The sequence below is a fragment of the Hermetia illucens genome, chromosome 1 (assembly GCF_905115235.1).
Source record: "Hermetia illucens chromosome 1, iHerIll2.2.curated.20191125, whole genome shotgun sequence".
Lineage (NCBI taxonomy): Eukaryota > Metazoa > Arthropoda > Insecta > Diptera > Stratiomyidae > Hermetia > Hermetia illucens.
In genome coordinates this window covers 166,018,395-166,041,153 of record NC_051849.1, presented here as the reverse complement: position 1 = coordinate 166,041,153, position 22,759 = coordinate 166,018,395, and the positions used below count along the sequence as shown (strand labels likewise).

Below are 22,759 nucleotides of genomic sequence, written 5' to 3'. Positions count from 1 at the left end.
GCGGAATCGATGAGCATCTAAAAATTAAAACCAGCTATCGACAGCCATGATAAAAAGTATTAATTAATTGTTAGAAATATAATGTATCGAAAAACTCCTCACGGTTATGGCTAGGGACCTTAACGTGTCAAAAAAAATGGTAGGACCCCTAAGAAGTAAAGGTTTTAAGATTCTAGATACAAAAAATATACCGAAACATGTCAGAAAACCGGAAGCTCAGCGCTTCAGGTATGAAAGGTTTTGTTTGTTTCTTGAGTGAGTATATTTCAGTACAGAACTAGCCCATTTTTATGGAGCCCGTAATGTATAGGCATTTATCATATCAGACTACTCACTTTAGTGTGATGTTGATACTTTGGGTTTCAGTGAATTTATACGGAAAAGACAACTTTGAGCTTATGAAACTTTGTTAGTAATAGCATCATTCTCATCAAACTTGGAAATACCATTCTTCACACTACTTCACACTGCTTACTTACTTTTATAACTATAGAATAGACTTAAGGGGAGTTTCCAGTCAATTTGCCAAAAATATAGGAATATATTATTATTAGCTTGACTTGAGTAGATATCGATATGGGGAGTATTTTAAGGTGATTTTTTCAGATTTGCGGTTTGATAGTTTCTGAGAATGGGTCCGTAAAAAATATCATCATTTCCAACCCTCCAAACTCCCCGCCTTTCCAGAAAATGTCAAAACTAAGGTTGGCATTGAGAAGTACTAATCGAGACCTTTCATTTGATACTCAACATGACTATATTCAGTGAAAAAATTGCACATGCCCCTTTTGCATATACGAGGGCCCCCCTTAATCTGAACGTAGAAAGATGCACTGCATGTCTGGTTGTTTCCACCCTCTCACCAAGTCAATCGGTATAGACGTTTGAGAAGAATGCCTGTGACAGTTAGAAAGACAAACGGACAGACAGACAGAGGTTAAACCGATTTTAATAAGGTTTTGTTTTGCAAACAAAAAGGAAGAAAATCTCACGGAAAGGGAGGCTCAATAATCGACAAGCGAGAACTCCCACTGTTCATGCTTTCCTTGGACAATAGTGAAAACCGAAACAAAATTCACAACATAAGAGCAATCCTCAATATGAAGGTCAAAATAGAAGCGTTGAGAAGAATCAGTGACCTTACACTTCAAAGCAAAAGCTTCAGAGATTCAACCACATATATAAGTATGATATTATGATCGAAATCCAAGCTATGTGAAATGTGGTCGGAACCATGAATGGAGGACCAAAGTTCACCAAAAAAAACAACGTGAGCCACGCAAAGACATTGCCAAGACAGTTGTAAAACGTGAAAAAATAGAATACTAGTAAAGTGCGCTAACTAAAAATAATGACAACGGTAACCAAATGCTAAAAATTATTTTAAATAGACTTGACATGACATATACCATATCTAAGAAAACTACCTTACGTAGGTAACACAACCCGATCAGCATGCTAGGGGGAAACTCTTTAATCAAGAAGATGTCAGACCCCGCAGGAAAAAGTTAAATGAAAACGAGGAAATGTGGTTTGTGAGTATTGGTGTATAATTATTTAACAACAGTGTCCGCCCCATCTAATCTAAATAAGGTTTTGTTTTGCAAACAAAACTCATTCATTTTAAGGGGCGTCCCAAACGCGAGAAACGAATTTTGGGATCCAGATTAATAACATCCAGGGACAGACCATTATTTGAAGTGGAATAAGCAAAACAGAGTAGTGTGCATTCCAGCTATAAGCGGTATTGGCCGGCAGACGAGCTGATTTGTACTAAACTAAGGGAATGGATGGCTTTGATTGTACTTAACTAAGAGAAGCTAAAAAAATACATCCATGTTATCAATAGTGAAAGCATAATGTCCGATCAATCGCCTGCTATGATGCTGGTCAGTGAAAATGTGCCAGGCTGATTAATGGATAAACAAAGGATTCAAAAAGTATGTTCGAAAAGTTGACCATTATCCAATATTGCGTGTAAAACTAAATGAACCTGGCAAATGAAAAGTGCTTCTTAATAGAGATCTTGTCTAATTTATTACAGGGAGAATACTGAAAGAATTACCTTAAAAGGGCACAATCAAGATCCTAGAGATAAACAATGCCTCGAGGCACTACAGCCCATTTCGGGCCTCGGCCCAGCGCTTTCGAGGTTTTGCAATGGTCTTTGTCCTTCCACCCTCCCATTAAATACCCTTTTAGGTATCAAAATCTCCTCTATACGCTGAACGTGGCGAGCATATTGCTACTTCCCAAGTTTTATTAATTTGGAAACTTCAAGGTCGCCAAATATTTCATACAACTCATGGTCGTATCTGATTCACTATTGGTCGTCCTCTCTTCTAGCTCCTAATACTCTCGTTAGGATCCTCCTCTAGAAGGTATTTAATTTCATTTTAAGTTATTTAATTATATTTATTATTATATATATTATATAAAAAGGAGCGATTTCCATCTGTTGCCACTTTCGTTCACACTGCCCCAGGGCAAAGGTTAGGCAGCGTCTGATGAGTTGCTTCTGCCCTGGACGAAACCGTTAGCAATATTTTCTACTTTTTTGTGTATTAACCAGTTCTTTGGAAGTTTGTGTTAGGACCTATGTTTCACATCCGTAGCAAAGCATAGGTCTTATTATTGTTTTGTATACTCGGAGTTTTGCTTTTCTGTGTATGCAGCTGGCTTTTAAAATCAGTAGAATCGAACAGAAGGTTCTATTTGGATGGATTCATTATTTTATTTCATCAAGCTCATTTCCATTTTTCATCAGATGTACGCCTAAGTATATAAAGCTGCCTACATTTTCTAAGTTGTATTCGTCAATTTATATATATTATATTTTGTCTATTGCGCGTCATTCTTTTCGTTTGCGTTATCATCTTCGTCTTGTTTTCATCAATTCGTAACCATCTCCTTTGCTGATGTGAAAGATCACGCCATTATGTTTATATCATCCGCATTACAGAATAATTAATGAAGCGTTGAGATTAAAATACATTCCTCGACAATAGAAGTTGCATAGAAGGCCCAAGTTGCAATGGTTTCCAAACCAAGGAGACAACTAAGAAGAATTGAATCATATCGGCCAATATTTTTACTCTCAACTACCGTCAAGTTATTTGGAAAACTTCTCTTTGGGAGACTTGAGAAAATCATGGTGGAAAATTTGATATCCCTAAAAGCTGTCTGGCGTCCTGGCCTACGCCATCACTCCATCTTAGGCAGGGTCTGCCTCGCCTCCTTTTTCCACCATAGATATTGCCCTTATGGACTTTCCGGGTGAGATCATCCTCATCCATACGGATTAAATGACCCGCCCACCGTAACCTATTGAGCCGGATTTTATCCACAACCGGACGGTCATGGTATCGCTCACAGATTTCGTCATTGTGTAGGCTACGGAATCGTCCATCCTCATGTAGGGGGCCAAAAATTCTTCGGAGGATTCTTCTCTCGAACGTGGCCAAGGGTTCGCAATTTTTCTTGCTAAGAACCCAAGTCTCCGAGGAATACATGAGGATTGGCGCTGACTTACATTCACTTCATTAAAAAAAGTTACCGTTGGACAAAACACATAGTAATGAAGTTAAATATTCAGGTATCACACTCCATGCTAAGCTGAACTGGAAAAATCACACTTTAACAAAGTGGGAAGAGTTAAATGCCAGGTCAACATGTGCTGGATGTTGAGGAGAAATTCCCATCCCCCCACATTGCCCCAAATTCTGGAACCCACAGCTCGGGGGTTACACCAAAAAAACTAATCTGAAAGTCATGCAAACTTTTCAAAACAAAAGTCCTAAGGAGCATGTAGACGCTCATTGGCAACGAAGATCTGCATGACGAGCAAAGTACACAAATGGTAAGTGAAATAACCAAAGGGCATGAAATATAGTCAGTGATTACGTTTACATTAAAATTTAGTAGGAACAATAAAGCCAAATGACTTACTAACATAAAGAGTAACCTGCCTAAGGACATAAGCTTTCGAGAAATAGTCAGCCCAGATTGACCACAGGATCTTCTCCCCATAGCAGTAATTTGCAAAGAAACTTGCTGAATGGTAAAATCACGATCGTAGCTTGGCCAGAAGTGGTTTTACCGGGCAAAAATCACAAAAGATTTCCGCCTCTTAAAAAAAGTCGAAAATCAGAAACTCGGTGCTTCATGAATGAAGTGTTTTGTGTACTTCCTAAATAACAATTGATGAGAGCACATTTGCCTCCCCCTCTTCCCATCTCGTAATGCTTATGTATTTAGTACGTTAGGCTATTCACTTTAGGGTGATGTTAACATTCACTCTTAGATTATAACAAATTCGCACAAAGAAACAATTTTGACCCAATTTAACTTTGTTAGTAATAGTGTAATTTCCACCAAACTTGGTATATCATGTCTATATTATAGTAAATTTTCATGATTCTAGGACAAGACTCTAAAATTATACAAACTAAAAAATATACAAACCTAACGTGCTGTTAGTTGACAAGACGGGTCGTTCTGCGTATATTATTGATGTTGGTATCCCCCATAATAGCAACATCGAACCGAAATACGTGGAGAACAAGGTGAAGGTGAAGCCACTACTAGGGAAATCAAAGAGATTTGGCGTCTCGAGCGGGTGGTTCCCATAGTTCCCATAATATTGTCAGCTACAGGTATTGTACCTAAATCTCTTACAGCTTTCCTTCATGTCCTGGGACTCTCACACTGTTTGGTTCAAACCATGCAGAAGTACTCCATTCTCCCATTAACCTACCATCAGCAGCACCACCAGCGCCCTTTGTCTTTTAAGTAGGTACGATCGTCCAAGCCTAAACGTTTGGTACTAAGAACTAGCATTCGGTAAAATCTGGCATCCGTCGAGATTGTGACAACTCGGGAGAGATTGAGATTTTTCGGTCGAGTAGAAATGGAAAGCCTCCTTCTTGCATTAAATGTCAAAAATTGGGCCAGCTTTCTAGGGTACTAATCGAAACCTTAGGTTGCCCACATGACAATATTTGGTGAAAAGAATTTAACATCCTCCTCCCCCTTTGCATATATGGGACTTTCCCCATAAAATACAACGTCGAATGATTAAAAACAAAAATTACCGAAGTGAGGAGTGGAGTAGCGTACTTCTTCGAGGAGGCATCAAGAAAAATCCACTGTCTTACCATCTGCGTCCAAATGGATAGCGACTATGTCGACAAGACTAATTAAATTTAAATAATTTGTCTTGAATCCTACACAAATTGAATCGAAGTGGAAATCCTGTTAAAACAGGACCGTATATTAGAGACCAAAAGAGACAATACTCACTGCCAAGCGTTAACCGGGGCATTTGCGATTTAAATAGGAATAAAATAAAAATACAGTCTTTCCTCCACTATCTCCAACTTCTTCCGGTTTTTTTTTGTTTCCCTTTGTACCGTTCAAAAATGAGGCCAGCCGCTCAGATCGGTTGCACTATTTTACTCGGCCAAAGGCCGGATCTGGGTGCTTTTACGAAGCTTTCAAATTCCCATCCGGCGTATCAACCAATAGTTGTTTCGCCCGATCTTTTGGTCGTTTCCCATCGATTTCGGGGTTCAGACCTATCTTGGCAAATAAATTTTCATTAGTGCGAATTGAATGACCATTTCATCGAAGACGCGTCTCTCCTAATTTTTTCACAATCAGCGCAAACCCCATATCGATCGCGAATATTGTATTCATTTTGAATGTGATCATGGCGTGTTATGTCCAGGAGAAATGAGAAGAAGGAAAAACTGTGAAATACTACAACGAACCAGATATACTTTGAATTCCTCTTGTTACTACAATCGATAAAAATACATTGCAATAGTAAGTTCCGAGTTAACAAGATTGTTGTAAGGCACATTCTTCCACAAGGATACGAAACATAGACTTCGATCAAAGCGTCGGCAAATTGACTAACATGACCAGTTTTTCAGAAAATAATTGGTCAACCTAGCAAGTTTATACGGGTAGAATATAAATACGAATACAAAGAACGATTATATATTACTTTTAATCAGCCAAGAGCGTCAATTTTAATCGAACTCCCGAAACTTGAGTGGAACGATCATGTAAAATGTGTTCGACACGCGGAGATAGTGCAGACCATCAGAGGTGGGCCGATTCGAACTATCGCGCCAGCGTGTATAAATAGGTAAGGACGTTCCCTAGGACTAAAATCACTAAAATTGTTGAGAAGGAACAGAACTTCCCTTGGAAACGCTGCCGAAATTTGGTAAGCATTTGCAGGAGCTAATAGTAAATAGTAGTTAAAGATAAAAATGCACTTTTCTCAGCCTCTCTCTTTGTGAGATATTTCACAGAATATTAATACATACTTTAACTATTTTTCACTCGCTTTACATTTCAAAAATTCGGCCTTCAAGTGTTAGTCTAACCCTTAGATGTCAACTATATCATGTGGAAATCTTCCATAAAATCTTGGAGATTTTCGATCCTTAGGCGGTCTGTCAACGTACCATTTTGTTTCCATCACTAAATGTCATGTGGCGCATATAAACTTTCAATAGATGAGACCAACCTACCCACTTTTACTGACGAATCTTCTGCAAGTGCCGATCCATCAAAATCTAGAATAATCGCGAAACAATAGAAAGGACCAGCTCCTTATTTTGAGGCATTGGCTATGGAATGGCTTCACAAGTCTAAAATGACGCGTTGGGTAAACTTATGTAATTTTGTCATTCATATCAGTGACGTAAGGAGAAGGACAAATTATTAGCCATATACCTTGATCAGAAATTGTAGTAAAAAATTTGGAGGACAGTCAAACATGCTTAGCTTGAGCGAAATGTTACTGTTTGATTGGCAAACTTTCAGCCTCATATATATTAATAACAAACATTTAAACAACCTCAAAAAGCGTGGTCCGCTCAATTAGCATTATATCTGTTCGTCCGTCTGCATAGATATACAGGTATCTCCTTTTACGCCCTGACAAATCTTAAACTAAACATTCTCTTTTTCCCACCTGGAATATCCAAAATAATTTAAACATCAAAATAAAAAAAAACCACCCCTAAAAGATAACGAACCTCCATATATATTCACAAAAAACTTCATCCAAATTTAAATAAAAACCTTGAATTTCTTAAGAATTATTTTATATTTTCTAATAAACTTATTGGTGCATTTTCCATTAATTAATCTCTACATATCTTACACGTTGTCCTTATGCTTCCAATTCGCTATTTTACATAACTTAAGGATAAATAATTTTCATGTTTAAAGTCTTCAACATTCTCGCCAACAATAAATTATTAAATTTAGTTATGATATCGATAAGCTCCTAATAATGTGAGGATAATATAAAAACTAAAAGCGAAATATTTACTCAAATTTACATACACATGATCCTGTCCATCTGCATATCTGCAAGTATGTCTAGCAACAGATTCATTCATTCGAATTAGATTTTTACAATCGCATTGTCATCATTATCACATGCACTCTACACCCCATCAATATTTGCGGAGTTTCTCATTTTACGAGTCTTAGCCTTTTCAAGCTCGAACTTAGAAGTAACCAGGATGTTTGCTAAGTCATCATTAAGGACGGCGGCGGTGGATTGTGCTTTGGATGCTATGAAGCTGAAGCGAACCTAGTCGGACATCTACACTCATCATCATCCCCACATTCAAATAATCAACTATTGCGTGACACAACAGTGACCGGTTTGTAAATTGGCCCAGTTGGGGTTTGTGAATTGGCGGTGGGTGAAATCACCCCCACACTCGTACCCCCCCCGCCGGTGCTTCCTGTTGGACTGGATTGCGACAGATGCGTGACGAGCTGTTGACGTTGATGCGCAGCCACCGCGGCTGCAGCGGCGTGCTGCTGGATCAATTGCTGATACTGTATCCTTTGGTATAATTCGGAAGATGTGGGGAGTGCGGAAGCTGGATGAACGTTGGGTCCCGAAGGAGACTGAGGTGGGCCGAGTAGTCTTTCCATCCCATTGCCAGGACTGTTGGGCGCCGCAAATGATAATGGAATAGGCAGCGCAGGAGGCTTTGGTATATAAGGATTATATCTACTGTACATACTAGCAAAGAGAGCAGGAGCTGCAGCAGCCGCAGCTGCTGGCGGGTAAAGAAACTGTCCGAACTGAGGATATCCTAGTCCTGGAAATATGGGTCCCAGAAGAGATCTTTTGAAGGCCGCCAATCTCGATCTTGATGCCGCTGTTGTCCTTCGACGCAGCTTTCCCGTCGAGCCACCAATGAAAACATCTTCTGCCGAAGGGTCTAGCATCCAGTAATTGCCCTTCCCTGGATCATCATAATGTCTAGGAACCTTAACAAAACATTTGTTCAAACTCAAATTATGCCGAATTGAATTCTGCCAACCCTGTTTGTTATCACGGTAGTAGGGGAAGTTTTTCATGATATATTCATAGATTCCATTTAGAGTCAACCGTTTTTCAGGACTTTGTCTAATCGCCATCATAATAAGTGCATTGTAACTGTAAGGTGGCTTTTCGTTTCCTTTTTTCTCCGCATTTTTTTCACCTCCACTTTTCTCGGATGTTTCGTCGCCCTCTTTCCCTTCTTTATCACTATTGCTTCCATCGTTATTATTATTATTGACATTACTACTGGTGGTGCTACAATCTACTGACGCAGGAGGAGGCGAAGTGCTAGTAACGTCCAAATCCGATTCCACATCAGAAATCTCTGCTGCTTCCGACCCGTAGGATGGTGAATTACAGACATCCGATGGGGATGCGGTTCGTGAACGTATGGGGGATGATGTCTCGCGATCCTCAACGGTCTCTGGTAAGATTGCATTGATCGAAAAACTTGACTTCAAAATTGGAGTTCGTGACATGTTGATTAACCCAGGATAAATTTGTAGATCGATTGCTGAAGGCTCGGCTACGATAGGATGCATGGCACGATCGATGACCTTTAGCATGATCCTTCTCCATTCAAAAACTATTCCCCGTTCCTATTGTTTTCTTTCACACAATCACAATATTTATTAATTGCAAGCACAGATAAAATTGATAATTTCAATTCATTTATCACAAATATCACATGAAATTTCGATAGCCTTCGATTGTGTTTTTCTAATTAGGGGTTGTTTCAGGAGCTAAATCCAAATCACTAATTTTCTGACGAACCCGCCGGCAACCGGTTCCGCTGTGTATTCGACAATAACATGGTTTCCGCACAACTGCGACGATACAGCGACATCTAATACTGAACTGAACTTTCCAATATGATTTTATTTCCTATTTATACCTGGTCCACAACTACATCGAAACCCGAACTTGCCTGACCAATCAGACAACTGCTTCAAGTGGAGGAATTGCCTCCTGGGGGTGTGGTTCCAACGAGTTGCGCAATGTTCAGGTTTCAAATAAGTGGGACTGGTTTGACGAGTGCTCACTGGAATTCAGACTTTTGTAGGCTTGACTTCTCAGACCGGTCTTTCTGCGCAAAAGTAAGACTTCCCACTCGTGGAAGTTGGTCAGGGACCATTCACTCCCGCGGATAGCACCTGAACTGAATGGCAAGATGTGCGAAGGTGTGAAAGGAATAGGAAATGGTATTTATTTGTTTTCATCTTGAGACCATTTTAAAAGGAATATCAGCAAAATATCGTCGACCCTCCCTGCAACATCGCCTTTCCCGCACAGAGGCCGGTCGTTTGCCCGAAATGGGAGGGTATATGCCAGCAAATGTTTTCCAATGTGGTGGGTAAATTGCTGATACAAGTTTACAAACTCGACGAGAGGTGTAGGGATTCGTCCATTGCTTTGTGCCCTCGCTCCCAACTGGATTGACAACTTTGAGCTCTTGCATTTATCGTTGTTGACAAAATTCCATGATAAATAAATATTAAAGAGTTGCAGTACATCAGCTTGTCTGTTTTTGATTATTTGGCATTTTCCCTTTGATGGTACAGCGATAACAGGATGTCGAGCACCCTATGCAGTTGGGTGCTGGAGAGTAGCGAAAAAAGGCAAAGGAGAGCACACTCCAAGGGACATGCACGGTGAGGATTTGGGAATACTGCAAGGATATTGGACCTTTTGTGAGTTGAGTGTGTTCGAGTTCAGGTTGGTTGCAAGGAAGGTGGCGCACGAAAAGAAGATGTTTTTGGATATTGAAATAAAGATGCGATCTTTTTGGGATGAGATTTTGTTGGCTCTGAGGCAGCACCCGCTCGAATGAACTTTTGGTACGAGATAGATGTATGGAACGTGGAAGATATGGGGAATGTTGTGTACATTGACTCACCCGAACAATTTGAGCGGATTTGGGAGTAGATGAATTTATGTGGCTTTGGTTGTATCTGCTACCGCAACGACGGCGTCTTCTGGTGTGAGCTTACATATGTAGGTCTAAGATAATACAGTAGTGGGATGACGATGATGGAGATGCTGCATAGATTGTGGGCTTTTTAGTGGTTGGCTTCTTACGAGAAGATTATTGTATGAAACTGCAGTGAAATGGTTGATGCTGACAGTAACAAGATTTTTGCGGAATTATCGTTTTGATTGTTGTTAATTTACATTTTATATTGTCCAAGTGATTGACTCATTCATAACGGTAGTTTATAATGTACATTCGGTTAACGAAAAGAGAAAAGATGCAAAAGGAATTAAATGCGATGATAAGGTGAATTAACCTCAGTTTTCCGTATGCGAATGTGGCAATTACTTGGCTCCCTACATTGCGCCCTTAGTAGTTAGATATGATACATGGGCATATATGACGCAGTGAGAAAAGAAGGGGTTACATCAAACTTTTTTAAACTTTGGCGAGTTTTCAATCTGTAACCGATTTTTGATTTATGTAATATGTAAAATGGTTTGGAGAGAGAAGCATTTGAATCTAAAAAATATATACATCATCAGTTAAAAACTAGCATTACGTAACTCAGTTTTCCTTATTTTTCATGGGAATAAACAAATTAATTTTTTACATGTTTCTGACGCAGCCTGATTATCTGGTTCATTAAAGTATTATTTGAGGGGGATGTCCAGTTTGTAATTTCACAGTTTTGTTTGATTGTTTGGATGCAATGGATAAAAATATTACCACAATTTCTTTTTTATTGAAAATAATATGCTGCAGTTTTCACTGGCGAAATTATCATATGTAATACCGGACTTATCTTCTTCTTTTTCTTCAACATTTGTCCTGTTCACAAACAGGGTCGACTCGTCGTGATCGGTTTCGCCATTTGGCTCTATCAAATGCCTAATCTGGATGCAATCTCGAAGCTTTTAAATCTCTATACAGCGTATCAAGCCACTGTTGTTTCGCCCGGTCTTTTAGTCTCGTTTCTCTCTCGCAACTTTTCCACGATCGGTGCAACCCCATATCGATCGCCGATATCCTCATTTCGTATGTGATCAAATCGTGTCACGCAACGTCTTAGCCTTCAATACCGTAAGACGTCGTTTATTGTGTTTTATAGTCGGCCAACATTCAGAACCATAGAGAGCGGCAGGACGGACGACATTGCGATAAATTTTAGATTTGAGATGTTCGTTGATACGTATATCACAAAGAACACCAGTTGCAGTTCTCCATTGGCTCAATTCTAGGTGATGTTTAACCCTTGTGTTTACCACCTAGGTATAAGTAATGCTATACTGTACCTCAAAATAAGTTCATATATTAGACAGATATTGACTAAGTTATGGTTCATGAAAGTATTTAATCTGAATAAAATAATAGATAGTGACTTTTACATTATATTTTTGAATTACAAACTGTGGTTTGTAATCCTAAACCAGGTATAAAACCCAGTATACCCTCTTAATTCAGGTAAGGCCAAGTTCGTTGAACTGAAAAGATAAGTAAAAAGAAGCATGTATGTATCGTTTGATATCTGAGAAATATTCGGGAACAGTTTCGGAACAAATTTGGACTTTCGGAAGACAGTTTGTTTACTACGTCTCGTTTACTCGAAGAGAAGAAAGATATGAGCGTCGCGCAGCCATTACTAACTCAGCTCGAGTATTTTCGTATGTTGGTCGGTATTTTCATATGTTCATGTATTGTACAAATTATGGTGACAAGAACTGAATTTTTGAGGTAACATATAAAATACAAAATATTTGATGTATTACTATGAGTATAAAGCTTTTATAAGGCATATGTCGAAGATTTGGCCACAAATTATTATGTTTTATTGTAAACCCGGTAGTCAAAGGGTAGTGCAGGTCCCAGGACGAAACGTGGATTGGTACCCACGATGGAGCATAAAACTTGGGAAGAGCCTGTTAAACCAACACCATGAACTCAACTACCAAATCCTATCTCCACCATGTGGAGCCCGCTGGGAGCTCTTTCTTAACGAAAAGCTGCTGACGGAGAAAGATGAAGGCGAGCCTCCTGCGCCAAAAAACGAGACAATTTGTACCAATCGTTCTTCCAGATTGGGGATTGGGTAGGACTGACAACCCTACACGGAAAACTGATGTTACGAAGCCACAACAGGAGTCTCGGACTGAACTGACAACACAATGAGAAACCCGACAACGGAATAATGATTTGCGCATTTTGCGCTTCCTGTGCAGAGATGAAGCTGCCAAGCAGGTAGCCGATACCCTGACCCAATATATGGCTGATATAACGGCGTCGCAGGAGATGTGATGGATAGGGACCGGTTTCCCGGAGAAGATCCACTACACCATATATTAAAATGGTCATTCAGTAAACCATGTGCTCGAAGTAGGTTTCTTACTCAGTCCAAAAATGAAATCTGCTGTTATCGGCTTTGAAAACTTAAGCGAAGAGTCAGGGATTTTGACAACCAAGTAGGAACGGAGCCCGTATTCAGACGATACGTTAGCTCCCATAACGTACATAAAAATACAAATGATAACGGACTGCGCATTATTAAATTAGAAGTGTTACACGAAATAGTTGTTGGAAGTACCTGGTTTGCGTGGAAAGCGGTCCCAAAACAAGCATGGGCCTCTCTAGACAGGACCACTTTCCATCAAATTCACAACGTGTTGATTGAACGCCGCCACCTCACAGCCTTTATGAATGTCAGAACATATAGGGGCCAACACAGACTCGGCTTACTCGTTGGCATGGTGCTCCGGACTCGAATAACAACACCACCCAGAATCCTCTCTTACGATTAGGTGAGAGTTAGCACTGAAGGCATCCATAGCACAGCTCTCCGCAACACCCCATAAGGGGGAAGTGGATGCTGCAATAACCGCAGTCAACACAGATGCTGGAGATGAAGCATCAATAAATCATTTTCACAATCACCTGAAGAAGGTTGTCATTGACACGGCCACAAAGTTACTGGCCCAAAGTCACAAGAGAAGTTGGAACGGCTGTTTCGTCGATAAATGTAAGCTAGGAATGGAACTAAAGAATTCCGCATACCGAGTAATGTTTCTCAAAGAACGCGGGCACCCGCGGAGACTCATCACGAACCTCATCGAGCGGGTGCAAAAGTATCTCGCCGAAATTGATAAGGTTGACTAGGCTGATTCTGACCAATGTGCGAAGCCAGATAAAAATAACATGATCACTCTCGAGACCAATCAACATCAAAAACGGTCTAGGACAAGGGTATGCCCTATCATGTGTCTTTTTTGATCATGCCCTGGAAAAGACATCAATGGTGTTGAGGTAAATGCGAGAGGCACGGTCCTCTTTAAGTCTACCCAACTACTGGCACATGCTGACGATAAAGACATCATGGAAAGAAAAACGCGGGATATACAAGCTACCTTCATCCAGATCGAGCAGGCAGCACGAGATTTTGAGCTGCACATCAACGAAAGCAAAACAAAAAATATGGTGGGAACGACAACACCAGAAACTAACCAATCAACAATCTAAAATCGCACTGATCAACCAGGAAGAATAAAAATACGAGACTACAATTTTGAGACCGTTGATAATTTCTCCTATCTAGGGTCGAAAATCACAACCGATAACAGCTATGACGATGAAATCCGTGCAAGTTGGCAGCCAACAGACCCTATTTCAGCTTACAAAAGCTGTTCTGCTCAAAACGCCTCACCATAGGGTCAAAGCTCTTCAAAGCTGTACTATTTTCTTTGGAGACCTGGGTTCTTAGCAAAAAAAATTGCGAACTCTTGCCCGCGTTCGAGAAAAGAATCCTCCGAAAATGTCTGACCTGTTACATGAGGATGGACGATTCCGTATCCTACATAAGGACGAAATCTATGAGCAATATCATGGCCGTCTGGTTGTGATTAAAATCCGGCTCAATATTTTGTGGTGGGTGGGTCATTTAACTCATATGAATGAGGGTAATCCAGCCCGGAAAGTCTATAAGAACAACATCTATGGCAGAAGAAGAAGATGTCACAGACCTTACCTGCAATGCTTTTAGGAATATCGCATTGGTGGACCTCGGCGCAAAACCAGGGTGTCTGGAGTTCCTTATTAAGGCAGGCCTAGACCGGATATCGGTTGTTGCACCGTTGCGTCGATACCATGGGAAAAATGTACGTCAGGGATGCTCAGCGGCGAAAGTACAGATGGCCACTAGCGTTTTTCCTCAATACGCTTGATATTTTATTTTATTTTTGTAACAAACCATCTAAGCACCAAGAAAGCTTAGATGGTTCGTTACGAAAATAAAATAAAAGTCATTTCTATAAGGTACACCTAACGAAGACAATATACGACAACTAGCAGAAGAATCACCAATGGTGACGTCTGAAGATCAAACTTTAAATTAACAGGTTATGCGAAATCAACCAATGAAGTTGGCGATCAAAAGTTAAAGAAGCAAACTAATTATAGTAGAGGTTACTGCTGCCAATCAACTGCGAGACAATACTGGCAGAAGGCTTGTAGTAGGATTATGTCCTATTTGTAGTAAGCAACGAAAAAAGACCAGAAAGTGCTGCGATAAGAGTAGAAATCCCGTTTGTGATAAACAGCCAACAAAAATAACTAAATGTTTAGAATGCAATCAACAAATTGAAATTAGGTTGGAAAAATATATTTAATGCAATATTATCATCATTTTTTTTTTGTATGACTGCCTTAACGTCGAAAATTCATAATTTTTTTGCAAGGATGATATTATAATAATATAGTTATTATTATAATCATCGTATTCTCATATGTATTTATAACCAATTAAAAATGACTATAACTTATTATAATTTATTTATCTAGCTTATTTCAACCAGCTGGCAAAACATCGATTGACACGACAAACTAAAATATATTTTTTCTAATTGAAATAATGAAACTTGTTGTTTCTTTTTCGTGCAAAAGTTTGCACTGATGAAGGGAACAAGTGGTTCCCGAAATATCGGTATTTGCAAGAATAAATACCCACACCAACGAAATAGAAACAACAAGTTTTATTATTTCAATTAATTAATCGTTGGAAACACCGCATAATTTCACTCTGATATTTTTTCTAATCAAAATTTAGTGTGATTCACCTTTTAGTCAATGGGGTAGATTGTGCTGAAACTTTGTTTTTGGCTACGAAAATTTAGGAATTTTAAAAGGGACTCCATGGAATCAAGCCATTAGTATTTCGATCAGCTTTGGGTCGCCTCCTAGCCATTTCGATGTTCAGACCACTTTTAGCTAGTGACATCTTGTCGCAGCGAATTACATAGCCACATTATCGAAGACACCTGCCCTGCAATAATGTCGAGATCAATGTAACGCAATAATAATTGGATATGTCTATATTTCGAATATTATCACGAAGTGCTTCGACACTGACCAATGCCTTTCCTTTGATTGCCTCTTCAGCGCTGACAGTCGCAATCGCTGCTCAGCTGGTGATGGCTGAAGTTGTAGGGCAGCAATCAATGACCGATGTTGAGGGATTGTCTCATAGGGAATAGCTTTGCTGACAGTGACGGTAAAAAAATGGCGACGTTTTACTTTTCTCACTATAGAATATAGGAAAATAAGACAACTGTTGGATAAAACATATATTCGCAAATACAAAGTCACGAGTGTTGTTTAAAAGCCATTACCCCAGTTGCCGCCTATCTTTTAGTCGACATAACATGAAGATCACCGGCAACGCCAATATAATCATCGGCGGTGAACCATCGAGTTCCTTACAGATCACGGATATGGATGCCCCTCTTTCGAAGGGCTCTTGCGAGTTTCTCCGTCTTACCAATGAGTACGGATTTAGCATGCAGATACGGATTTGTGTAGTTTAGACTAATTGCTAATCTCTGCTTAGTGTCAACAGTAACGGGGGCTGTATTGCTTTGTTTACTGATTTTAACGTCCTAGGTTTTTTCCTAGGCTTTCTGGCCGATATGGAAATCAACATTTTGTTGCATTTTAAGTTTATCCCAAAATTATCAACTTTTGCAATAATATAGAATATACCATAGAGCATGATACCACTGAGTTTGGTGAAAATTGCAGTATTACTAGTAGGTCAAAGCTGTCACTGTTGTGCAAATTTCTTACATTCTAAAACTTTTAATGTCAGTATCTACTAAAGTGAATGGTTTAACAAACTAAATGCATAAATATTACAAGCTAAGTATAAATGGGAGAAATGTGCACTTCAATATGCTGAGATGAGCAATTCACAAAACCTTAGCTTCGGGTTTCTCGGCTTGTTTCTTTTAAATAGTTTACAGAACTTAGTGATCACATTCTATAACTGTAAATCACACGATCAATCGGGACTTGTTGTAGTAAGAAATTTCAAAGATTCTTGTTTTGTGTGAAGACTCATCTATTTAATATCCCAAGCCGCTTCCTGACATCCTGGCTTACATCATCGCTCTACCTGAAATGGAATCTGCGATATTTGTTCCACCGTAGCTACCCCTCAATAGGTTATCCAGATTAGATCATCTCTACACATATCGACTAGGTTACTCATCTACCGCGGTTTTTTAAGCTGGATTTTATCGAATTTACAATACAGACAATGATCCGCTGAAGCAAAACAGTTTTTAAAGACTGAGTTAGAATATGCCGACTTCCGTGATATTTGGTCCTAAGTAGGAGTGATTTTGAACGAGTGCCATAACTACAGTCGCATATTTAATTTATCTTTGATGAATCAGCATATAATACAAAAAAAATTTGGTTGGTAATTTAATAAAGATAAATGAAGATTTTCACCATTATTTGATTATATGAGGAGAATTTCAGTACAAGGCTTATCATCAGAAATTGGCGTCTTGCCAATGAACTTAGTAAACAATGAATTGTTTTGATCCCATGTGCCAAGATCCAAATGATAGTGTTACATATAAATTAAATTTTTTTACTTATTTCTTTTAACGGGGGAAAATAACATATATTATAGTAAAACGTATACCATGAGTTCCAATTTAATAAAGACCATCCAGTTTTCAATGAAGAATTCACTGCAATTATCGGAGAAAACTTGACATCAAACTTAAAATACTGGAAACGTAGAAAATGCTAAATACTGCAAGTCTATCGGTAAAGAAAATTAACTGGCCAAAACAGGGACACAAGCTGTAAACTAGGTAATTTCGGGACCATGAAAAACATGCTTGGTCCGAGAATTTAGTGTAGCGAATTAAATGGCTTCATAGTAACACATATCCATCCCATTTGATAAAGTAAATTTTCAGAAGAAGTGAATATATTGTTTCATTAATATTCCAAACAATCTTTCTCATCCACGTTATTTCCTTCAGATTTTAAATAAATAAATTTAGCTCCCATACGCGCCTGATAGCTTCTGTATCATAAATTTGTCAGATTCATATAAATTAGTTCAAATACCTTACAAACGAAGAAAAGCAGAGGAACCGTAAAATACACAAGAATTCATAATTCCGAAAGTTTGGAAAATATTATGACTTTTGCAGTAGTCGTAACCAGAGTACTCTTTAAAATTTAGAATGGTGGGAACGGCATTATCTGGATGTGGATTGGGGTCCAAATAAAATTTGCAAAAATGGAATTTTATTTCTATAATACAATAATAAACTTCTGGAGTTATTGCTTATTTAAGATTGGAATAAAAGATCCAGAATAAAAACATGAATCATCATTTTCTCCATTCTTTCCTTCACATAAGATTTATTTTTTTTATTAGTCAATCATGAATGATGGGGAAAATAACTTTGTGAGAATTATTTCCAGTTGATGTATATGGACGGATATTAAATAAAATAAGTGTTGAAATATTCATCTTTTTGAAAAAAAACTTCCAAATTAAGAAAGATTGTCCCAAATCAAGTTGACTATGAATAACTGAGTTACGGAAATTATGCCCGTTATTAATAATAAATACAGAATCTTAAGCTATTCAATGCAATCCACAAAAGACTTTTATAGAGCCGTAAAACACTTAAAAAATCTGATGCAAAAATATTAGACTGGTGACATATTATTGCCATGGTTACAAAGAAGCTCCAAACTTGATCCTTCAGGTTGACGCGAACGAACTGAGGAGGCCCTATAGTGTGGAACCGCTTGACGGGGATTCACCCGAGCTCCACACCAAAGCAGCGCAACGCAACTCACCATGACTGAGCAACTCGAAACTCACCCGACTGAAGAGCTGGCCTAACTATTGGTGGCAGGATGGCAGCCACGGGACCGGCGTAGGAAACGGGCTAGTCATTCAGCAGTTGATCAGGAAAGTTCAATTATTAATTAAAAAATCGCTAATAAAAATAGTTATAATAATTTGTAATTATAATTTATGAAATCTATTAATAAATTGTTATAAGTATATATAATTGTAATTTATTAATAATATTATAAATTGGTGACCTCGATATGGAAAAGCGTTTCAGGAAATTGTAAAGTTATCTAGCAGTGGAAAATAACACTAGAGGATAACCAGCTGCCCGGTACAAGCATCGAAACTTGCGGAACCTGTGGCAGCAAAAGGAGAGACTGTTGAAGAAAAACCGGCAACTCCAGTGGAAAATTCCTCAAGACGTCGCAACAACAAACGAAGGAAGCCACTGCTCTGCAGAACCATCCAAAGACTCCTCTTCACCACCCTACGAACAAAAATACATTCCAGCCGATCCGGTACTACCCGCAAAGAGCAGGCAAGGCAAACGCCCGTGCCCACAACCGAACAGCAGAATAAGTCACTTGAAAAAGCTGAACCATCGAACCAAGAAAAACAGGACCATTTCGAAGAAGTTCCGCAAATTCAGCAACAGCCTCAATTTGATTTGAAGGTATTGTTAAAAGTGAAACACGTTAAGCCGCAGGACCCGGCGTAAAATTTTTTAAAAACAAAGTTGGGCAGGCTATGCATCTGGCGATCCGCTGAGTCTCCTGGTTCCTAATCCGATATTGACATTGGGAGCTACAGGTTCCGCTTCGGTGGTAAGTTCCACTTCGGTGCTGTTGAATTTTCCGCTCATTGTGGAGCTCGGGGATTCTTCGTTTTCTCCTCGTGAATTCAGCTTAACTTCGCAATGTCGTTTGACAACAGCAAAGCTGAATCACTTGCTGACGGAACTAACCTTAGGCAACCGCTCTCCGTGCCAACTGCTACATGAAATGAAACAGTTGGCCGTGATCAAGCTTCTGAAGTCGCTATGGTTACAGTGACTTCCGGAAAGTATCCAAGCCAACTTGGTCTGTGTGGACTCCGGGTCTTTGAAAGTATTAGCAAACACCGCTGACAATATCCATGACGTGCATGCACGCCCCTTGGTCAGTGAAGTGCCGTGGGACCGAGCTTCAGCGGACGGTGGTCGCCCTCGCAGCTTCCGCCTCTAAACTGGCGGCAACAGTGGGAGGCTTGCAATTTAGTGATACCGCATCTTCGCCGTCAAGGCAAAGATGGGTATCATCCCGCGCACGGCGTCGAAAAATTAAACTTGTTGGAAGCCCCGGCGCGTCTACCCAGAACGCAGCTCCACGCCACCTAACCATCTATGATTCTTTGAGCAAGCGCTATTACCTAATCGACACGAGCGTAGATGTCTTAATCCTCCTAGTATCACGGAATCACAAACTTATCAAGTCAACTATACAAAATTACGGATACAGGCAAGTGGACGTGAGTCTACGACTTCGACGAACGTTTCCATGGCATTACGTTATAGCAGACATCAGCAGTCCCATATTAGGCGCAGACCTTCTAGACCACTATAGATGGATCTGCAGAATAGGTCTCTTATAGACCTCGAAACCTTGCTCAGGTCATGAGAAAAACTTCCCACCTGATCAATTGTTAGTCATTCTATGATTTTTGGAGAAGTAGCCGACCCTCGCATTCACGCTCCTACAAAAATGCAGCACCATAACTTCCTAAAGTGGACTCTTGCAGCCAGCTAAGCACATCCGCGCTACTGGCTCTTCTATCCTTTGAAGGTGTGTACATTACTACCCCAGAAGCTCACAGTTGCTAAGAAAGAATTTGAAATACTTTTAAAGCAGGGTACTTGTAAACCATCAAATAGCTGCTGGTCTTCTCCACTATACATGGTCGCAAAGCCGAACAGCAAATGGGGATCATGTGGTAACCGTGGACGTATGAATGCTCAGGCCATTACAGACCGCTACCCCATATCACTGATTCACAACTTTGCGCACAACGTCGCCAACCGCCCTGTTTTCATTACCTTGGAGTTAGCCAAGATATACCATTAAATCCCTATAGCTCCAGAAGGCATTCCAAAAACGGCAATATGCACATCCTTCGGAATCTTCGAATTCAAACGAATGCCTTTCGGTCTGTGCAATGAGGCGCAAACTTTTCATAGGTTCATTCACGCTGTCCGGCGAAACCTTACCTTTTGTTTCGTGTACTTGGGCGATGTATTGGTCGTCTCTCGGTGTGGAACATATCGAATGCTTTTTTTAAGGATCAAGGATCTGAGAAGATTTTTGGGCATGTTAAACTTCTATCGTCGTTTCTTCCCAAAAACAGCACAAAAGCAAACGATCTTCAACGCCAACTTGTCTGGACCCAAGACCAAAGACTTACGCGTGATTGCGTAGTCTACGAAGGCCGTCCATTCATTTGAGCTAACCAAACGACAGCTGGCGGACGTGACCCTCCTGGTATTCCCTCAACCAGAGACACCCCTAGCCTCGGGCATCGCAGTAGGTGCTGCCCGTTACGAAAAGGTGAATCAAACCTGGCAGCGCCTGAGCTTCTTTTCCAAACAATTGAATAGAGATCAACGGAACTACAGTACCTTTGATCGCGAGCTTTTAGCCGCGTACATGGCAATCAAATACTTCCGATACTCCCTTGAAGGCAGCACAATGTTCGCGGAGCGTAAGCCTCTTACCTTCGGTTTTAAGCAGAAGCCCGACACATGCCATTTGTCGTATATCGAGGACCTCTGCAAATTCCAGGAGCAAAGCCAGCAAAACGCGACAAAAAGCGAAGAGTACAGAGCACGGATGAAAGAATGACCGATTCTGATACTACAAAACACCTTAAATCGTTCCATATAGGACACCTAAACATGACTGAAGAAAGCCCTCAAAACTACAGGTGAATTTGTTATCGGATATCGATTCTGGCGCAAAAGAAATAATAGATTCAATAGGGGATGCGAAGGAGTACTCAAGAAGAAACACAAAGGCAGTAGACCGAACGATACATAAACACAAAGAAAGGGAATTACCATTACTTCAGATGAGTTGTGAGTAAGGTAATAAAGCATGAAAAGGGCATATTTTGATGACAAACTCAGGAAAATTGATAACAATTTGGCGAATAGTAACGTCAGATAAGTCTGCAAAAAAAAAGCCTAAGATGGGACTACAAATTTAAAACAGCACTACTAGAAACGAAAGAGATGCCACAATCTTTGGCGATTAGACAAAAATACGCAAACAATGGGTATCATATTTTAAAGAGCTACATACTTAACCTTTTACCAGCAAATCAACACTCGAAGCTGCAAGACTAGTTGGCGAATATCATATTGATCCCCCTGCACTGAAAACATGGAATCAGCAACTAAGAGTCAAAAAAGCGATAATGGGCCGGGTATTGACGACGTCCCAGCAGAGCTTATTAAATAAGGCGGTCAATCGACCAAATACAATCTACATAATTGCCTGTTCCGAAGGAATTCTATAACTTCTATAAATTTGGCTAAGCCCGCAATTATTTTGCTCCATTTTGCAGTATTGAAGGCACGTTGAGAGTAACTATCGTGCAAGATTTATTGGCCTTTACTGCTTCCTCAGCAATTTTCGTCATCGAGGCCCCCCTCCTTTTTTGTGATCGATACAAGTCTATTGTAGATGACTCGTTCGAAAAAATTTTCCAACGGCATCTGATAAGCATATAGACCTATAAGACGAAGGATCACCTAAAGGTTAATTTCGCTTCATGATTAGGACAAGCTTCTATTTCCTGTACTTTTCCGGGAACCCCCTTCTTTGTGGCATGGCGTAAATGTCTCAGCGAACCACCTTGGAACATTTTAACGGCCACTAACTAGCAGAGCTTTATTTGGAAGCCTGGGACTTTATTTCCCACGATGTTCATTGCGGCTTCCAGGACTTCTTTAGCGGTTTCCTCGGGAGTTTTGTCAGAATCTATCTAGGCAGTGGACCGGTTCGATTCATTTGAGACTTTTGGAAAGAGGGTACTAATGATATCCCACAGCAAGTCAGGGTTGGTGGTCGGTGGCGAGCGTTTCCCCTTGGTTGATAAGATGACTGTCTTGTAGGCACCTCCCCATGGGTCTGTCTGTCTATCAGTCTTTTTCATTGAGGAGGAGAAGGAAACGCTATTCTGGACACACCAGTGTGTGGGATTTTTACCCACTAAAACCATT

The 22,759-nt window shown here is 39.9% G+C and overlaps 1 protein-coding gene across 1 annotated transcript; it reads right to left on the bottom strand.

Annotated features, from left to right (window-relative positions):
• Positions 1–7,113: 7,113 nt before the first annotated feature.
• On the bottom strand, positions 7,114–9,217 carry LOC119647067 (fork head domain transcription factor slp2-like). Its single transcript, XM_038047824.1, has one exon. The coding sequence runs from the start codon at positions 8,935–8,937 to the stop codon at positions 7,666–7,668; it is 1,272 nt and encodes a 423-aa protein (XP_037903752.1). The 5' UTR covers positions 8,938–9,217; the 3' UTR covers positions 7,114–7,665.
• Positions 9,218–22,759: the final 13,542 nt, after the last annotated feature.